The sequence below is a fragment of the Oncorhynchus mykiss genome, chromosome 6, assembly GCF_057628025.1.
Source record: "Oncorhynchus mykiss isolate SJ-2025 chromosome 6, ASM5762802v1, whole genome shotgun sequence".
Classification (NCBI taxonomy): Eukaryota; Metazoa; Chordata; class Actinopteri; order Salmoniformes; family Salmonidae; genus Oncorhynchus; species Oncorhynchus mykiss.
Window position 1 is genome coordinate 65,540,645 of NC_143027.1, and position 18,113 is coordinate 65,558,757.

General features: G+C 41.5%; 1 protein-coding gene across 3 annotated transcripts in view; it reads right to left on the bottom strand.

Annotated features, from left to right (window-relative positions):
- LOC110526365 (myotubularin-related protein 13) overlaps positions 1–18,113 on the bottom strand; it is a 158,413-nt gene that overhangs the window by 110,805 nt on the left and 29,495 nt on the right. For all 3 annotated transcript variants that reach the window (XM_036980722.2, XM_036980721.2, XM_036980720.2), the window contains exon 2: positions 16,422–16,507. In XM_036980722.2, the coding sequence (XP_036836617.2) occupies positions 16,422–16,507 (86 nt within the window). The remainder of the gene's footprint in view (positions 1–16,421; positions 16,508–18,113) is intronic.

Consider the following 18,113-nt stretch of genomic DNA (forward strand, 5'->3'; position numbering starts at 1 on the left):
GTGTGGCAGTCTTAATGATGGCAAAAAACAATATTTGAGAGTGCGCTGACCCTGGTAATAGAAGGGGTATGCAGCTGGAGGTTGAATGTTTGAAGGGGTGCGGGACTATAAAAAGTTTGGGAACCACTGTCATAGGTTCTCAATAGATGAATTGCAAGCAAGTGAAATCGAATCAGTCTTGACATTCTGAATGCAGTAATCAATGTCAGTGGTGCTGTGGTTGGTCTCTGGTTACGTAGTTGAGGTGTATCCATCCTGAACTTGAGCTGGCCACATGTCACTCCTGTTTATGGGATACATGTTGTCCTTGTATGTCTGTTGCATCTTAATTCCCTAGTCACAACAAGGACCAGACGTCTGAATCCATGACATTCCAATCCTGATGACTCCACTTAATGTTTACCGTCTGTGCACCTCCCCCTTACCATCTCCTCTTTCTGTGCCTCTATCCATCCTACTGTACATCAAGAGGTCAATGCTACAGCTGGGAATTTCCAGAGACCTCACTATACAATATTATCATGATACCTAGGTGCCGATACGATATATATTGCGATTCGCACAATTTTATATGTATTGTGATTCAATACTGAGATTTCTTTTGCAATTTCATGTTCCAAACAAGTTGCTCACTATACACTGAGTGTACAAACACTAGGAACGCCTGCTCTTTCCACAATTGAGACATGGATTGTGTATGTGTGCCATTCAGAGGGTGAATGGGCAAGAAGAGATTTAAGTGCCACTGAACAGGGCATGGAAGTAATACCAGGCGCACCGGTATGAGTGTGTTAAGAACTGCAACGCTGCTTGGTTTTTCCACACTCAACAGTTTCCCGTGTGTATATAGAATAGTCCACCACTCAAAGGACATCCAGCCAACTTGACACAACTGTGGGAAGCATTGGAGTCAACATGGGCCAGCATCCCTGTGGAACACTTTTGGCACCTTGTAGAGTCCATGCCGACGAATTAAGGCTGTACTGAGAGAAAACAGGGGTGCAACTCAATATTATGAAGGTGTTCCCAATGTTTTGTACACTCAAATTGTATGTTTGCTGCAGAGACGAGAGAGCATGAGAAAACGAGTTTTGATCAAAATCAAGGAAATAAGTGCTGAAAACATGTTGGCTCACCATTTAAAAAGATTGAGAACAAGTTATAGATAGGAAAATACTAGAGCTAGCTAACGCTACCTACAGTAGCAAAAAAGTCAAATATCGATATATCAGGCCAAAATAATATTGCGATATGTACAGTTGAAGTCGGAAGTTTACGTACACTTAGGTTGGAGTCGTTAAAACTTGTTTTTCAACCTCTCCACAAATTTCTTGTTAACAAACTATAGTTTTGGCTAAAGTCGGTTAGGACGTCTACTTTGTGCATGACGCAAGTAATTTTTCCAACAAAAGATTTCACTGTATCACAATTCCAGTGGGTCAAAAGTTCATACACTAAGTTGACTGACATTAAACAGCTTGGAAAATTCCAGAAAATGTCATGGCTTTAGAAGCTTCTGAAAGGCTAATTGACATCATTTGAGTCAATTGGAGGTGTACATGTGGATGTATTTCAAGGCCTACCTTCAAACTCAGCACCTCTTTGCTTGACATGGGAAAATCAAAAGAAATCAGCCAAGACCTCAGAAAAAAAATTGTAGAGCTCCACAAGTCTGGTTCATCCTTGGGAGCAATTTCCAAACGCCTGAAGGTACCATGTTCATCTGTACAAACAATAGTATGCAAGTATAAACACCATGGGACCACGCAGCCATCATACCGCTCAGGAAAGAGACGCATTCTGTCTCCTAGAGATTAACGTACTTGGGTGTGAAAAGTGCAAATCAATCCCAGAACAACAGCAAAGGACGTTGTGAAGATTGTGGTAGAAACAGGTACAAAAGTATGTATATCCACAGTAAAACGAGTCCTATATTGACATAACCTAACATAAGGCCACTCAGCAAGGAAGAAGCCATTGCTCCAAAACCACCATAAAAAATCCAGACTATGGTTTGCAACTGCACATGGGGACAAAGATCATACTTTTTGGAGAAATGTCCTCTGTCTGATGAAACAAAAATTGAACTGTTTGGCTATAATGACCATCGTTATGTTTGGAGGAAAAAGGGGGAGGCTTGCAAGCCGAAGTACACCATCCCAACCGTGAAGCACGGGGGTGGCAGTATCATATTGTGGGAGTGCTTTGCTGCAGGATGGACTGGTGCACTACACAAAATAGATGGCATCATGAGGTAGGAAAATTATGTGGATTTTTTGAAGCAACATCTCAAGAAATCAGTTAAAACTTGGTCGCAAATGGGTCTTCCAAATGGACAATGACCGCATGCATACTTCCAAAGTTGTGGCAAAATGGCTTAAGGACAACAAAGTCAAGGTATTGGAGTGGCCATCACAAAGCCCGGACCTCAATCCTATAGAAAATGCGTGGGCAGAACTGAAAGTGTGTGCGAGCAAGCAGGCCTAGTAACCTGACTCCGTTACACCAGCTCTGTCAGGAGGAATGGGCCAAAATTCACCCAACTTATTGTGGGAAGCTTGTGGAAGGCTACAAAAAAATGTTGGACCCAAGTTAAACAATTTAAAAGGCAATGCTACCAAATACAAATTGAGTGTACGTAAACTTCTGACCCACTGGGAATGTGATGAAAGAAATAATAGCTGAAATAAATCATTCTACACTGTTATTCAGACATTTAACATTCTTAAACTAAAAAGTTGTGATCCTATCTGACCAAAGACAGGGAATTATTACTAAGATTAAATGTCAGGAATTGTGAAAAACTGAGTTAAATTGTATTTGGCTAAGGTGTAAACCTCCGACTTCAACTGTATCTGTATCCATTTTCTCCCCCTTCACTAGTCAATGCAACAGTAGAGGTAAGCTTGTGTGTGGAGAGGAATATTGCAACAAGTGGCCTACAGTGAACAAATCTCTGTGTTTGGGACAATAACATCGTTTTGACACACATCGACAATTTCACTCAGGAAGTCCCTAACACCACAGGCTCTAGGCCTATGCAGAGCAGGACAGCCTGGCAGATGAGAGGAGTGGAGCTTGGCGATTATATATATCTCCTAATCGTCACTTGCCTGAAAAGATTAGAAACACATTTTCAGAGCTTGAGTTGTAAACGCTTTTTCTTGGTGCATTCTTCATCTGTGGTTATTTAGTTTGCTGGGGGCCTGTTTTGACCACAAAATGCATTTCGTGCTAAGCCCCATCCGTTTTTTTTTTTCATTCTACAGATGTATTCCAAGCGTTAGTAAATGACTCATTTTCTTTTTTATGGCGTGGAGGAAATCTGCAAATAATAACAATTTACATACCAGCTAAAACTGGAGCCAAATTGCTTGGTGGGGTATGTTAAAACACTATGGTGTATCTTCATTAAAAAGTTCAAAGCTAGAATCCCATTCATTTGGCCTTTGACCAAAGTGTGTCACACCGCAGTGGGGACACCAGAACTGGCCCCCTTATAGGCTGCGTGCTGCCTCACTTGTCTGTACTTTCTCCATTTGCAAAAAATAAATACATCAACAACATATGAATGCTATTGGTTTCATCCAATTCTCTAATTGTCTTAAACACATCATTTTAGAGGAAGCGCACAATTTAGAAACCATGAAGTGTATTAGTCCAAATGTGGCTGATATAAATGTTCATATTTACTCAGCTTTTGGTTGCTTACTGTAATGCAATCTAATGTGTCACATATGGGCCAGTATATCTTCTCTCCAGTCTCAGACACATTGACTGAAGCTGCTCTTGGGGGTCTTCCACACGCACAATGCCTCCTGAATACCACATCACCACAAATCAACATGGAAGTATTAGGGGGGGGGGGGGGGTAATACGATAAACAAACACACACGGACCATATATTGGAACCCAAGCACACATGGGTGTCCAAGGACATCTGAAGACATGAGTGATGTTTTGTTGAACTCGTGGTACTGCTTCTATATTTAACTACCACCCTACTGGGGATGGATGTTTGGAGGATGATGCTGTGAGGATGCGCTCATAGCTCATTGATCCCTAGGAGACGGAGCGTGAAGATGGCTCTGCAGTGTGATACATTAGTGCTATAACTCACAGAGCAGCTCAGCCATGACAGCCACCACCAGAGCAGACCCAGTGACTCACACAGGAAGAGACCACAATACCCCACAGCACAACATCCTCAAAATAAGTATATTTGTTCTTCACTAAGAGCTTGTGTCTCCTTTGTAAAATCCCATAAATACCCATGCATAAACAAGGTCTCTGGAATGTTCACCTAAAACCATTGACACTGGCCAGAGACCTTCAGGCTTCCGCTGCAGCTCTGGCATCTACATTGCATTCATGTAATTCATTAAAAGCACTTTTTTTTTTTTTTTTTTTTTTTTTTTTTAAAGGTCCCGAAGTCATTCTGATTCCCATGCAAAATAGCCATTTGAGTGACTAAAATATCAACCATAATATTTTGGGGGGATAGAAAATGTAAATATTTGAGAAAAAGTACTCTCTCACACATGGCTAACTACAAGGAAGTTTGAAAAGACAGGCTGTGGGCGGGAAGCTTATATTCATGAGCTCACCTTGACTGACAGCTCTTTGAAATGCGTACCTATTAAGCCCAATTCCATATTTTCTGCTGTTTAATGTTTCAACTAATTCATTTGGTTGTTATATACATACATTTTGTTATTCTAAGCCAATCAGATGTTTAATAAAAACGTATGGCTTGGGGGCTAGAAAGGTTAAGTTACACATAATTGTCTAAGTTCACACTAGTGGCCAAATTCAAAGCTCAGATAAATAAATTGTTCTGATATTTTTAGTACCTTTTGAGATAAGTCAGCATACCTTATTTAAAATTGAGATGTGCCAAATAAAAATGTATTTGAATGCACCAAATACAACAGGTTGACCTTACAGTGCAGTAGACCTTACAGTGAAATATGCTTACTTACAAGCATTTAACCAAGAACGCAGTTTTTAGAAAACACCTAAAAAAAAGTAAGAGAACAATAACAAATCATTAAAGATCAGCAGTAAACAACAATAGCGGGGCTATACACAGGGGGTACCGGTACAGAGTCAATGCGCGGGATATCGGTGTCGAGGTAATATGTACATGTAGGTAGAGTTATTAAAGTGACCATGCATAAAAAATAAACAGAGTAGCAGAGCGTAAAAGAGGGGGGGAGGGGTTGCAAATAGTCTGGGTAGTCATTTGATTAGATGTTCAGGAGTCTTATGGCTTGGGGGTAGATGCTGTTTAGAAGGCACAGGACCTAGACTTGGCACTCCGGCACAGCTTGCCGTGCGGTAGCAGAGAGAACAGTCTATGACTAGGGTTGCTGGAGTCTGACCATTTTTAGGGCCTTCCTCTGACACCGCCTGGTATAGAAGTCTTGGATGGCAGGAAGCTTGGCCCTAGTGATGTACTGGGCCGTACGCACTACCCTCTGTAGTGCCTTGCGTTCAGAGGCCGAGCAGTTGTCTGATGCAAACCGTCAGGAGGCTCTCGATGGTGCAGCTGTTAAAGCTTTTGAAGATCCGAGAACCCATGCCAAATCTTTTCAGACTCCTGAAGGGGGAATAGGTTTTGTCGTGCCCTCTTCAAGACTGTCTTGGTGTGCTTGGACCATGTTAGTTTGTTGGTGATGTGGACACCAAGGAACTTGAAGCTCTCAACCTGCTCCACTACAGCCTTGTCGATGAGAATGTGGGCATGCTTGGTCCTCATTTTCCTCCGCAATCATCTCTTTTGGCTTGATCACATTGAGGGAGAGGTTGTTGTCCTTGCACTACATGGTCAGGTCTCTGACTTCCTCCCGAGAGGCTGCCTCATCGTTGTCGGTGATCAGTGTCTACCCTTACCACCTGGGGGCGGCCCGTCAGAAAGTCCAGGATCCAGTTGCAGAGGGAGGTGTTTAGTCCCAGGGTCCCTAGCTTAGTGATGAGCTTTAGCTTTAAGGGAACTACGGTGTTGAACGCTGAGCTGTAGTCAATGAATAGCATTCTTACATAGGTGTTCCCCTTGTCCAGGTGTGAAAGGGCAGTGTGGAGTGCAATAGAGATTGCATCATCTGTGGATCTGTTGGGGCGTTATGCAATTTGGAGTGGGTTAAGGGTTTCTGGGATAATGGTGTTGATGTGAGCCATGTCCAGCATTTCAAAGCATTTCATGGCTACAGACATGAGTGCTACGGGTCGGTAGTCATTAGGCAGGTTACCTTTGTGTTCTTGGGCACAAGGACTATGGTGGTCTGCTTGAAACATGTTGGTATTACAGACTCAGACTTGTGAAAAGGCAGTGCTAATATATGCACATGGCATATTTCATGATCATTCCTTGATGATATGGGTTTTTCATGCTAGCAGTCGTACCTGCATGTCACATTCTCACAGTAGCAGCATATCTTGGCGAACTACAATTAAGTAATAATGCCAGAAAAGCATTGGAGGATATACTGTCACGGGTGTTAGGCCCAAGACGAAGTCGAGTGCTGGCAAACCGTGCCAATATATCCTCCAAACACCGGCTTAGAGGGCAATATCACTTTTATACAACAGATTATAAACATATTCAAATAACGATTGACATATTTTCATTCAAATATGCAAGGTTTATTCAAATCTCCGCTGTTGAAAAATTGTTGGTCTAAAAGAAATGTTAGATAATGTCTAGAGGCTTTTATAGTGGAGATCAAGTTTATAAATTGCTTGGCTGGGCTGATGAGACAGTGGATTGCGCAGTCAGATGAAACAGAGTAAATAGTAGAGTAAATGGTAACTGGGTAAATGGTAACTTGTGGAATAGACACCGGCTGCAATGCGGTTTTAGCCAATCAGCATTCAGGATTAGACCCACCTGTTGTATAACATGTTAATTGATTTCAGGTATCACAGCTTACATTTAATGCATTTTGCCTTATTTAACTGTAAAAAATGTTTTTTACTGTAATATTACATTTACATAAGTATTCAGACCCTTTACTAGTACTTTGTTGAAGCACCTTCCTCAATCTACTCACAATAACTCAATGACAAAGCGAAAACCGGTTATAAATATTTGCATATTTATTACAAATAAAAAACTGAAATACCTTATTTACATAAGTATTCAGACATTGCTATGAGACTCGAAATTGAGCTCAGGTGCATCCTGTTTCCATTGATCATCCTTGAGATGTTTCTACAACTTGATTGGAGTCCAACTGCGGTAAATTCAATTGACTGGACATGATTTGGAAAGGCACACAGTTTCTTAAATAAGTACAGCCTTGTAACCAACATCGGCGAAGGTGTGTTTGCGGAGAGGCGTGGTTTAAATAGCTACTCTACTGATGTCAACATTTGACTGTAGGGTGTCAGCAAATATAATTAAGTTTGCACTATTCATCTATGGCAAAGATAATTATATATATCTCCCCTTTCATCTGTGTCTGGTGTTAGCTAGTTGCTGGCTAGCTAGGTCTTCAGTCAGCATGGAACAAAAGGGCGGGGGGGGGGGGGGGGGTCGTTCAGAACTCTGACTCAGTTGTCATGTCAACACATCCGTCAGTGCTGCTGTGAACCACATCACAAGAGACATGCTGAACAGGAGATCTATTAAATGTTTTACATTATTAATGCAATTTCAATGTTTGAGATGCTTTGTGTATCCCCAAATTAGCTTGATTATTTTACTGCTACACTGCATCAATGTTTCTTGACACAAGGTAAGTGTACCTGTTAAAGACCACCAAAATCTAAGTCTATAAATTTAACAATATAAACTGCCCAAATTATTGTAAGAAAAGTGGATATCCAATTAATTATGAATCTTGTTAAGTTTAATGCCTTGTACTTACAAAGTCCAGACTGGGATTAATGTGCACCAAATATACCCTTTAAGCCCATGGGTGTTTCAAATAAAAATGTCAACATTTACAAACTTACATTTCTAATATAAAATGTGATTATATTATTCAAAAAAACTGATCATTGCTATTCATCATGAAAGTAGCACTTACAGTGCCTTCGGAAAGCATTCAGACCACATTACTTTTTCCACATTCTGTTACATTACAGCCTTACTCGGGTCTCTCCAGAAATGTTCGATTGGGTTCAAGTCCGGGCTACTCAAGGACATTCAGAGACTTGTCCCAAAGCGACTCCTGCGTTGTCTTGGCTGTGTGCTTACGGATGTTCTCCCGTTGGAAGGTATAAACCTTCGCCCCAGTCTGAAGTCCTGAGCACTCTGGAGCAGGTGATCATCAAGAATCTCTGTACCTTGCTCCGTTCATCTTTCCCTTCAATCCTGACTACTCTCCCAGTCCATGCTGCTGACAAACATCTCCACAGCATGATGCTGCCACCATCATGCATCACCGTAGGGATGTTATTGGCCAGATGATGAGCGGTGCCTGGTTTCTTCTAGACGTGACGCTTGGCGTTCAGCCCAAATAGTTAAATCTTGGTTTCATCAGACCAGAGAATCTTGTTTCTCATGGTCAGAGTCCTTTAGGTGCCTTTTGGCAAACTCCAAGCAGGCTGCCATGTGCCTTTACTGAGGAGTGGCTTCCGTCTGGCCACTCTACCATAAAGGCCTGATTGGTGGAGTACTGCAGAGATGGTTGTCCTTCTGGAAGGTTCTCCCTTCTCCACAGAGGAACTCTAGAGCTATGGCAGAGTGACCATTGGGTTCTTGGTCACTTCCTTGACCAAGACCCTTCTCCCCCGATTGCTCAGTTTGGCCGGGCGGCCAGCTCTAGGAAGAGTCTTGGTGGTTCCAAACTTCTTCCATTTAAGAATGATGGAGGCCACTGGGTTCTTGTGGACCTTCAATTCTGCATAAATGTTTTAGTACCCTTCCCCAGATCAGTGCCGCGACACAATCCTGTCTGAGCTCTACAGACAATTCCGTCGACCTCATGGCTTGGTTTTTGACCTGATACACACTGTCAACTGTGGGACCTTATTTAAATTTGGTAAGAGAATATGTTACCATTGGAGTATTAAAATGAGTCACCCTATCCACTTAATAATCCCACCTCCTGAATCCAAGTGTTTGACATGGGGGAGGGGACCATTAATTTATGATCAAAAAATGTTTCAATGTAGAAGCAGTCATTTGTCATACCTGGTTCATCCAATTTCATGAAAAACAAGACTGACTGTTCATAACCTTTAAGCGTACAGCTGCCAACAAAAAGATGTAGGCAGTATATTGCTGCATCCATACTGGTCTCTGTTTTTCCTTGAAAAGGAACATCTAACCATTAATGGAAATCACTGAGGTTTACAAATAGACTACACTCTCAATCTATCCGGGCTTCCACAACATTGGCATAGATTATGCAACAGGTAGGCTGCTCACGGGCTCCTCCACCTGCCGGTTTGGTTCGTTAGGGTCCGGTCTGGTCTATTTCACTGGACCTCTTGAAAGACCTGGATGAGATTGACTGACAGCTATCAAACTCAGATGGCTGTTGTGATTAGAGGTCGACCGATTAATAAGAATGGCCAATTAATTAGGGCCGATTTCAAGTTTTCATAACAATCGGAAATCGGTATTTTTGGGCGCTGATTTCCGATTATTATTATTTATTTTTTATACCTTTTATTTAACTAGGCAAGTCAGTTAAGAACACATTCTTATTTTCAATGACTGCCTAGTCACTGTGGGTTAACTGCCTTGTTCAGGGGCAGAACGACAGATTTTTACCTTGTCAGCTCAGGGGTTCCAACCTTGCAACCGCACAGTTAACTAGTCCAACGCTCTAAACATTGCACTCCACGAGGAGCCTGCCTGTTACGTGAATGTAGTAGAAGCCAAGGTAAGTTGCTAGCTAGCATTAAACTTATCTTATAAAAAACAATCACTAGTTATAACTACTGATCCAGTTTAGCAGGCAATATTAACCAGGTGAAAGTGTTCATTTCACGCAGAGTCAGGGTATTTGCAACAGTTTGGGCTGCCTGGCTCATTGCGAACTAATTTGCCAGAATTTTACGTAATGATGACATACATTGAAGGTTGTGCAATGTAACAAGAATATTTAGACTTAGGGATGATAAAATACCAAACGGTTCCGTATTTCACTGAAATAATAAACGTTTAGTTTTCGAAATGATAGTTTCCGGATTCGATCATATTTATGACCAAAGGCTCGTATTTCTGTGTGTTATTATGTTATAATTAAGTCTGATATGATAGAGCAGTCTGACTGAGCAGCAGCAGGCCCGTAATCATTCATTCACACAGCACTTTCGTGCGTTTTGCCAGCAGCTCTTCGCAAGCACAGCGCTGTTTATGACTTCAAGCCTATCAGCCTAATGGCTGGTGTAACCAATGTGAAATGGCTCGCTAGTTAGCTGGGTGTGCGCTAATACTGTTTCAAACGTCACCTGCTTTTAGATTTGGAGTAGTTATTCCCCTTGCGCTGCAAGGGATGCGGCTTTTGTGGAGCGATGGGTAACGATGCTTCGAGTGTGGCTGTTGTCTATGTGTTCCTGGTTCGAGCCCAGGTAGGGGCAAGGAGGGGGACGGAAGCTATACTGTTACACTGGCAATACTATAGTGCCTATAAGAACATCTAATAGTCAAAGGTATATGAAATACAAATGGTATAGAGAGAAATAGTCCTATAAATACTATATTAACTACAACCTAAAACCTCTTACCTTGGAATATTGAAGTCTCATGTTAAAAGGAACCACCAACTTTCATATGTTCTCTCTGAGCAAGGAACTTAAACGTTTTTTACATGGCACATATTACTTTCTTCTCCAACACTTTGTTTTTGCATTATTTAAACCAAATTGAACATGTTTCATTATTTGAGGCTAAATTGATTTTATTTATGTTTTATATTAAGTTAAAATAAGTGTTAATTCAGTAGTGTTGTAATTGTCATTATTACATTTTTTTTATATATATATATAATAATTAAAAATAAAAATTAAATAAAAACAAAAAATGTAATCGGCGTTGAAAAATCATAAATCGGTCAACCTCTAGTTGTGATGCATGATTACTCTGAAATGCAAAGCGCTTCTCTAGACAAGACGGCTTGGTTTCAGCTTAGCACTGAGAGACTAGAGAGCATCTTAGTAATGCTACCAAATCTCCCTAATGTACCTCAATTAACCAAGGTTGCCAGGTGCACGGTGTATCCTCCGACACATTGGTGCGGCTGGCTTCCGGGTTGGAGGCGCGCTGTGTTAAGAAGCAGTGCGGCTGGTTGGGTTGTGTATCGGAGGACGCATGACTTTCAACCTTCGTCTCTCCCGAGCCCGTACGGGAGTTGTCGCGATGAGACAAGATAGTAGCTGCTACAACAATTGGATACCACGAAATTGGGGAGAAAAAGGGGTAAAAAAATTTAAAAAATAAAAAATAAAAAAATAAGAAGGGGCTAGAAGCGTCTTATATGGTGAGCTACCGAGTGGCTAGGACAGGCAAGCCCCAAACTATTGCGGAGGACTTAACTCTTCCTGCTGCCGCAGATAAGGCTGAGACAATGCTGGGTGAAAACACCAAAAAAACTACACAGACAATGCCATCATCAAAAACACTTTCACAACACATCAGTGACATGGCAGGAGATGTTTTGAAATAATTACGGCATGCGTTACAGCTGGATGAGTCAGACGTGGCGGGCTTGGAACAGCTTCTGGTATATGTCCGTAACGTTTATGGGGGTCAATTAAGGAAGACATCCTCTTCAGCAAAGCACTGGAAACCAGAACAACAGGAGAGGATATTTTTAAAGTACTGGAAAGCTTGGTAATGGACTTTGGTGGTCAAGATGTGTTGGTATCTGTACTGATGGTGCAAAAGCCATGACAGGGAGACATAGTGGAGTGGTAACGCACATGCAAGCAGTTGCTCACGACACCACTTGGGTACACGGCAGCATCCACCGGGAGGCTCGTTGCCAATGCAATGCCTGACAGTTTGAAAGATGTTTTGGACACTACAGTGAAAATGGTTAACTTTGTTAAAGCAAGGCACCTGAACTCGTGTATTTTCTGCACTATGCAATGATATGGGCAGCGACCATGTAACACTTTTACAACATACAAAAGTGCGCTGGTTTTCAAGGGGCAAAGTATTGACACTTTTTTATTGAGAGACGAGCTTAAAGTTTTAACTGACCATATTTTTCACTTCTCTGACTGCTTGCATGATGATGAGTTTCTCACGACTGGCCTGCTGAGTGATGTTCTCACTCACCTGAATGATCTGAATCTAGCATTACAGGGACTCTCTGCAACTTTACTCAGTGTGCGGGACCAAATTGAGGCTAAGATTAAGAAGTTGGAGCTCTTCTCTGTCTGCCTTAACAAGGACAACTCACCGGTCTTTCCGTCATTGTATGATTTTTGTGTGCAAATGATCAAACTTACGGACAATGTCAAATGTGATATAGCGAAGCACCTGAGGGAGTTGGGTGCACAATTACACACTTTTCCGAAACGGATGACACAACCAACTGGATTCGTTATCCCTTCCATGCCCTGCCTCCAGTCCACTTACCGATATCTGAACAAGAGAGCCTCATCGAAATTGCAACAAGCGATTCTGTGAAAATTGCATTTTAAATCAGAAGCTACTGCCAGATTTCAGGATTGGGCTGCGCTCAGAGTATCCTGCCTTGGCAAATCGCACTGTTAAGACACTGATGCCCTTTGCAAACACGTACCTATGTGAGAGTGTATTCTCAGCCCTCACTTGCATGAAAATGAAATACAGGCACAGACTGTGTGTGGAAAACGATTTAAGACTGACTCTGTCCAATACAAAATTGCAGAGTTACAGTATGTGCATCCTTTCAAGCACACTGTTCTCATTAACCTGTGGTGAGTTATTCACAATTTTCAATTAACAACTAAGGTTTTAAATGTAAGATGGTTAAATAAAATAGCTAAATAGATTATCACATTTTTTGTGCCCTGGTCCTATAAGAGTTTGTCACTTCCCATGAGCCGGGTTGTGACAAACACTCACACTCATTCTCATGTTTAATAAATGTATCGTATAGTGTGTGTGTGTGGCAGTCTTACAATGATGGCAAAAAATGCTGACCCTGGTGCTAGAGGGGGTACTCAGATGGAGGTTGAATGTTTGAAGGGGTACAGGACTATAAAACGTATGGGAACCACTGATCTAGGCCAATAGCCAAAGTCTATTTTTATAGCAGACACCAATGTTCCTTCAAAAAAAAATTCAGCACTGAGCAAATTTCTGGTCTGCTGAGCTCAAACTTCTGTGCAACTTCCAGCACGAGTTCACTGTGAACACTGAGGCTGTACAGGCTTTAAGTACATTTTAAAAGTTGCCAAGTAAGCTACTGTGGCTATAAAACAATGGAGAAAATGCATCCCATAACATTTTAACCTGGAAATAGTAGTTTTACCATTCAGCCTGCATTTTCTCAACATTTGATATGGACTTGGCCTATTAAGACACTTTCAGTTTAATGCATGCTGGATGTCTCCCGCCGCACTATGATCAAACGATGAATGAATTTGATAGAGTTCTTGGCTCTCAGAAGGTTTAAAGTTATTTTTTAAATAACCCCAAAACATGGGAGGCCTAATGTAATAATGAGAGAGATAGAAGAAACAATAGCAAGATATAAAAATCTAATGAGAAATTTGAACAAACCTTACAGTTAAGCAAAGCATTAAAGACTAAAAACATATGCATGCATGAGGCCAGAAAATTAAAAATCCCTTCTTGCCGTTGTGAACCAAACAACCAAAAGCCTGATCCTACTAACTGAAACATCATAAAAGCATTAAGACAAATTAAAGTTATGAAGAGTATTCTGAAAGCTATTCAAATAGTGTTTATTGCCCTAAAGTTGCCACTTTTAAAAATGGGAATAATTATGAAAGTCGGAGTCTGTTATTCTCATTCATAGATTTATTTTGAATTAATATTTTTTAGGCCACAAGAAGTGAAATTTAGCAAACAATATCAAGATGACGAGTCCAAAGAAAAGCTTAAACTGGCCTAAACTCATTTGCATATTATTCTAGCAATGTGCAACCTACCTACAACAAATATAGAGCCCAGGCTAATAACAGAGAAGAGGATGAGCTAAAAACACAACTCAGTTTATAATTATTCAGTTTTGAGGACAGCAGAGTCTCTCTGCAGCCCATTATGATTTTACAACCCATCACAAAACCTACAGTCAGCTAGACTCATTGCCTGTGTCACTCGCTCCATCTCCACGATTCGGCACACACAGACATCCAAGATAGCCAAGGCCTCTCTCTTTCATGCCACAGCTCCACCAGAGTGGAATAGGCTATTTGAAAAGATTTGGGTCTTGAAAATATATTCTGTCAATGTCATGATACTTTTCACTGCTGAATACCAACTGCTGAAGTCCTATTTTCTGGTTCGTGAAGCAACTGCTTTCTATACCGCTCGATCTGGTCTTCCCTCAGTCTCCCATGTTTTTCGCCACACAGACCGGACAAGTTTAAGCAGGAGTTCAATGGATTATGGTCATTGTAGTTAATTACTACAATTTCTGCACTAAACTACGTAGAAAATCGGCCTGTTGGAAACTACAACTCCCTACTACATCGCACAGTTCACGCTTCATCTGATTTCTCTCTCTCTCTCATCTTGCTCACAGGGGAAAAAACTAAAAAACTAAATGGAATTCAAAAAATTGAACAGACATCAATTAGCCGTTTAAAAAACAAAAAACAGATTGTTTAAAATTAATAATAAACAACACACACACACACACACACATACATACATACATATTTCTTTTTAAAACGTATTTATTAAATTTAAAAGAAAAAAAGAAAAATCGCTCAGCACTACTCGTCCCAAACTGAGGGCTATGCCAAAAATGTAGACATTGAGTAACATAACCCACAAACTGGCCACATGTTTTTATGTGAAAGCATTGAGTGCTAAATGTAACAAAATCCATAGTTGGGTGTTGAGGAGAGAGAAAAAATGAAATTGACAGAACTAGAACATACTGTATAACAGAGGAAGAAGAAATGTCCATGTGTATCCACTTGGCATTAAAAAGGCAGAGTAGTTTAGCCTCCATGAGGGGAGAAGTACATATGTGAACATAAACAAATGTTCAAAATGATGCAGCGATCGCATCTTTAAGAAATTGTGCTGATTTTGCTTGTTCTAACTAAATGCTTAAGTAGTTCCTGGAATCTGTCAAAATTATCGGGTAATTAGGGTCTTCGCGGGACAGCGGTATTCAAGAGGCGCCTCGTTCTCCTCGCTGTTGACTGTGGGCCAAAAGCATCCTAATTGAAATCATTTAGTATGTCCAAGTAAACAAACAAATAAACAAACACGCGGGCAGGCCCCATTGGCCATGCGCTGTCAGGAGAAAGAACACTGTTGAACTGTGGGAGGCTGCCTGGGCCAGTGAGTTTACTGCTACTGCTGCCCTGGATATTGATTTCCAGATCTCTCCAGACCCAGATAAGAAAATATTTGGTCACAATGAGTGCAATGATTTGTGCATGATGGTAACAGGCCCCATGTCTCGAGTCAAGGACCCCCCTAAGTCACCCTCGGAGGAGGAGAGGGGGCGGGAGAAAGATAATGAGAGTGACCAAAGGGAGAGAGAGGGATGCAACTCCCTAATGCAACCAAAAAAAGGAAGATTGGGACACCCAGCAGAGAGAGCGATAACAGGCTGGACATAGCTGAGGACTCTGGGAGGTGGGTAAAGAATGTCCCAATTAGTGGGTTGGCGGAAAGGGTTGAAAGGGTTGAAACAAACTCTTGAATAAACAATCATTATGCATTTGTTGATACAGGAAATGCCAATATTTGCTCTGCACCCTCCAGAAGAACATGCGTCCTGGGAACATAGGAAGATGCCTCAACTGCTGCTCCACTCCTGGGGTTCTTGTCGGTATGATATGGCAACAGAACATTTCACAGTGCACTTCACAGGATTTTTTAAAATTAAAATTGGTCAAAACTGTTCCGGCAAGTTGGCACTGTGAGATGATTAACCAGGGGAACACTGCACAACCTGTACAAATTACACATCAACCTCCAGAAAGTTCCAGAAGAGCTACTAGAGAGGGCTCCCTGAGTGAACAGAGCGCTCCAACAGCATGATTGGTTGGAATGGTGCTCACAGTCACAACAGGAAATTATTAAAATCTCTCCATTTTTGTTCTGTCAGGCAGTGCCCCATGTGTCCATTAGGTCAACTCAAGTTCTGCGACGAGAAACCAGAGCCATCTTCAATCTTTGCTTGCAGTATTAAACCCACACCCATCAAACATGCAGACTGAGGTAGGGAGGTTAATGTTGGGAAGCAAGCAACTCACTACCACAGCTATCACACAGGGTGCATGAATAAGTCAGTTTCAGTAAAATGTTATGTACTCACCATCTCCACCCCCTGGGGAAACACTGTGCCCTCCCAGTCCTTTTTGGGGAAGCGCTGGATTATCTTCCCACATCCTTCTCCTGCACCTGGAAATGTAACAGCAGCAATCAATGGCAGGGAAATCTGATCTGATGTCAAAGTGTCCACCACCTAAGGAGTAGCCTGAATAATATCTACAATATTATGGAATTCATAACAGAGCTCTAGGGCCTATACCACCAACAGGAAGAGGGAAGAGATAAGCTCCTCTAGTTAACAGACAGATGCACTGTGTACGGTGAATTATGCATGGGTCAAGATAATGTTCTGTGGAATGGACGCTTTACATAATAAAGGTCAGCTTTTCACATTGTTAAAAGGACATACTGGTTGTGAATGGCCCTAATAAAACTATTTTTCCAAACAGTAGAGGTGAAGGGGGCATTCAAGGACACACAAATAATTTTGATGTAAGATCACATTTCCAGACTTCCTAATTGGCACAAATCGGTTTGGTGCATTCTTTCAGGTCCACAGTGATGATTCTCCTTACATTTTCCATCTTTCTCTTCATTCTGTAGAAACACTTCAACCACAAGAGAAAGCACTAAGGAGTAGCACTACAGGGTCATAACGGCAGAACATTCATCCTGTGCTTCTCCAGTGGTAATGTATGAGAGATTATGTTGCTCCTGAGTGCTAACAAATAACCCAAGATTGCCATGTTAAAGAGATACTTCTGGATTTTGGCAATAATGCCCTTTATCTACGTCCTCAGAGTCAGATGAACTCATGGATACCATTTTAATATGTCTCTGTGTCCAGTATGAAGGAAGTTAGAGGTAGTTTTGCGAGTCAATGCTAACTAGTGTTAGCGCAATGACTGGAAGTCTATGGGTATCTGCTAGCATGCACATAGACACAAAAATGGTATCCACGAGTTGGTATCGGACTCTGGGTGAGTAGATAAAGGGCTTCATTGCGAAACTCCCACAGTATAACTTCAAAATGTAAATGGTGAAGCAATCCTACAAGCCAATTGCCAACCCACACTAAGGGGAAGACAAAACAGATATGTTTACAAACTTAGCCTATTATTTGCATCTGCACTAGCAGACGCCGCAATAAATAAATAGGCCTATTTCCAAATCAGTGAGCATGGAGCCAAAGCCCTAATGTAGCCAAGTCGCCATTGAACAAAAATAAACTTGAAAGCATCCAGAACCAATGTGCAGGGAGTGTAAATGAGTTGACTGACAGTGAAATTGAATTAAAATGTGACACTGCCATCGACATGAGAAACAAACACGCATAGAGGTTAAAATAATGAAGGTGAAATGCATCAACAGATCTGGAATCGGTCACGGTCAATAAATAAATTACAGGGTTGGATTAAATCAAGATGTTTCACCGAGAAAGTGGCCAAAGATTAAGTGCGAGAAACTGAACCCGGACAGCTAACACAGCAAATTACAGAAGTGGGAAGGCCATCCATTTGGGAGTGATCCACTCTGACAGCATGATTCAAGGAGAGGAGGATGAGGAACAAAATAAGGAAAAAGGGAGAGAGAACCCTCCTCAACCCCAGCATCTGTCAGGTAGGTCACCAATTAGACAGCCCAGGGAAATATCTGTAAACAAGAGGTCAGATCAATAGATTGTGGTGGCAGAGAGAGATGCAGTACATGGCTGATCTGCTGAACACTCATCTCT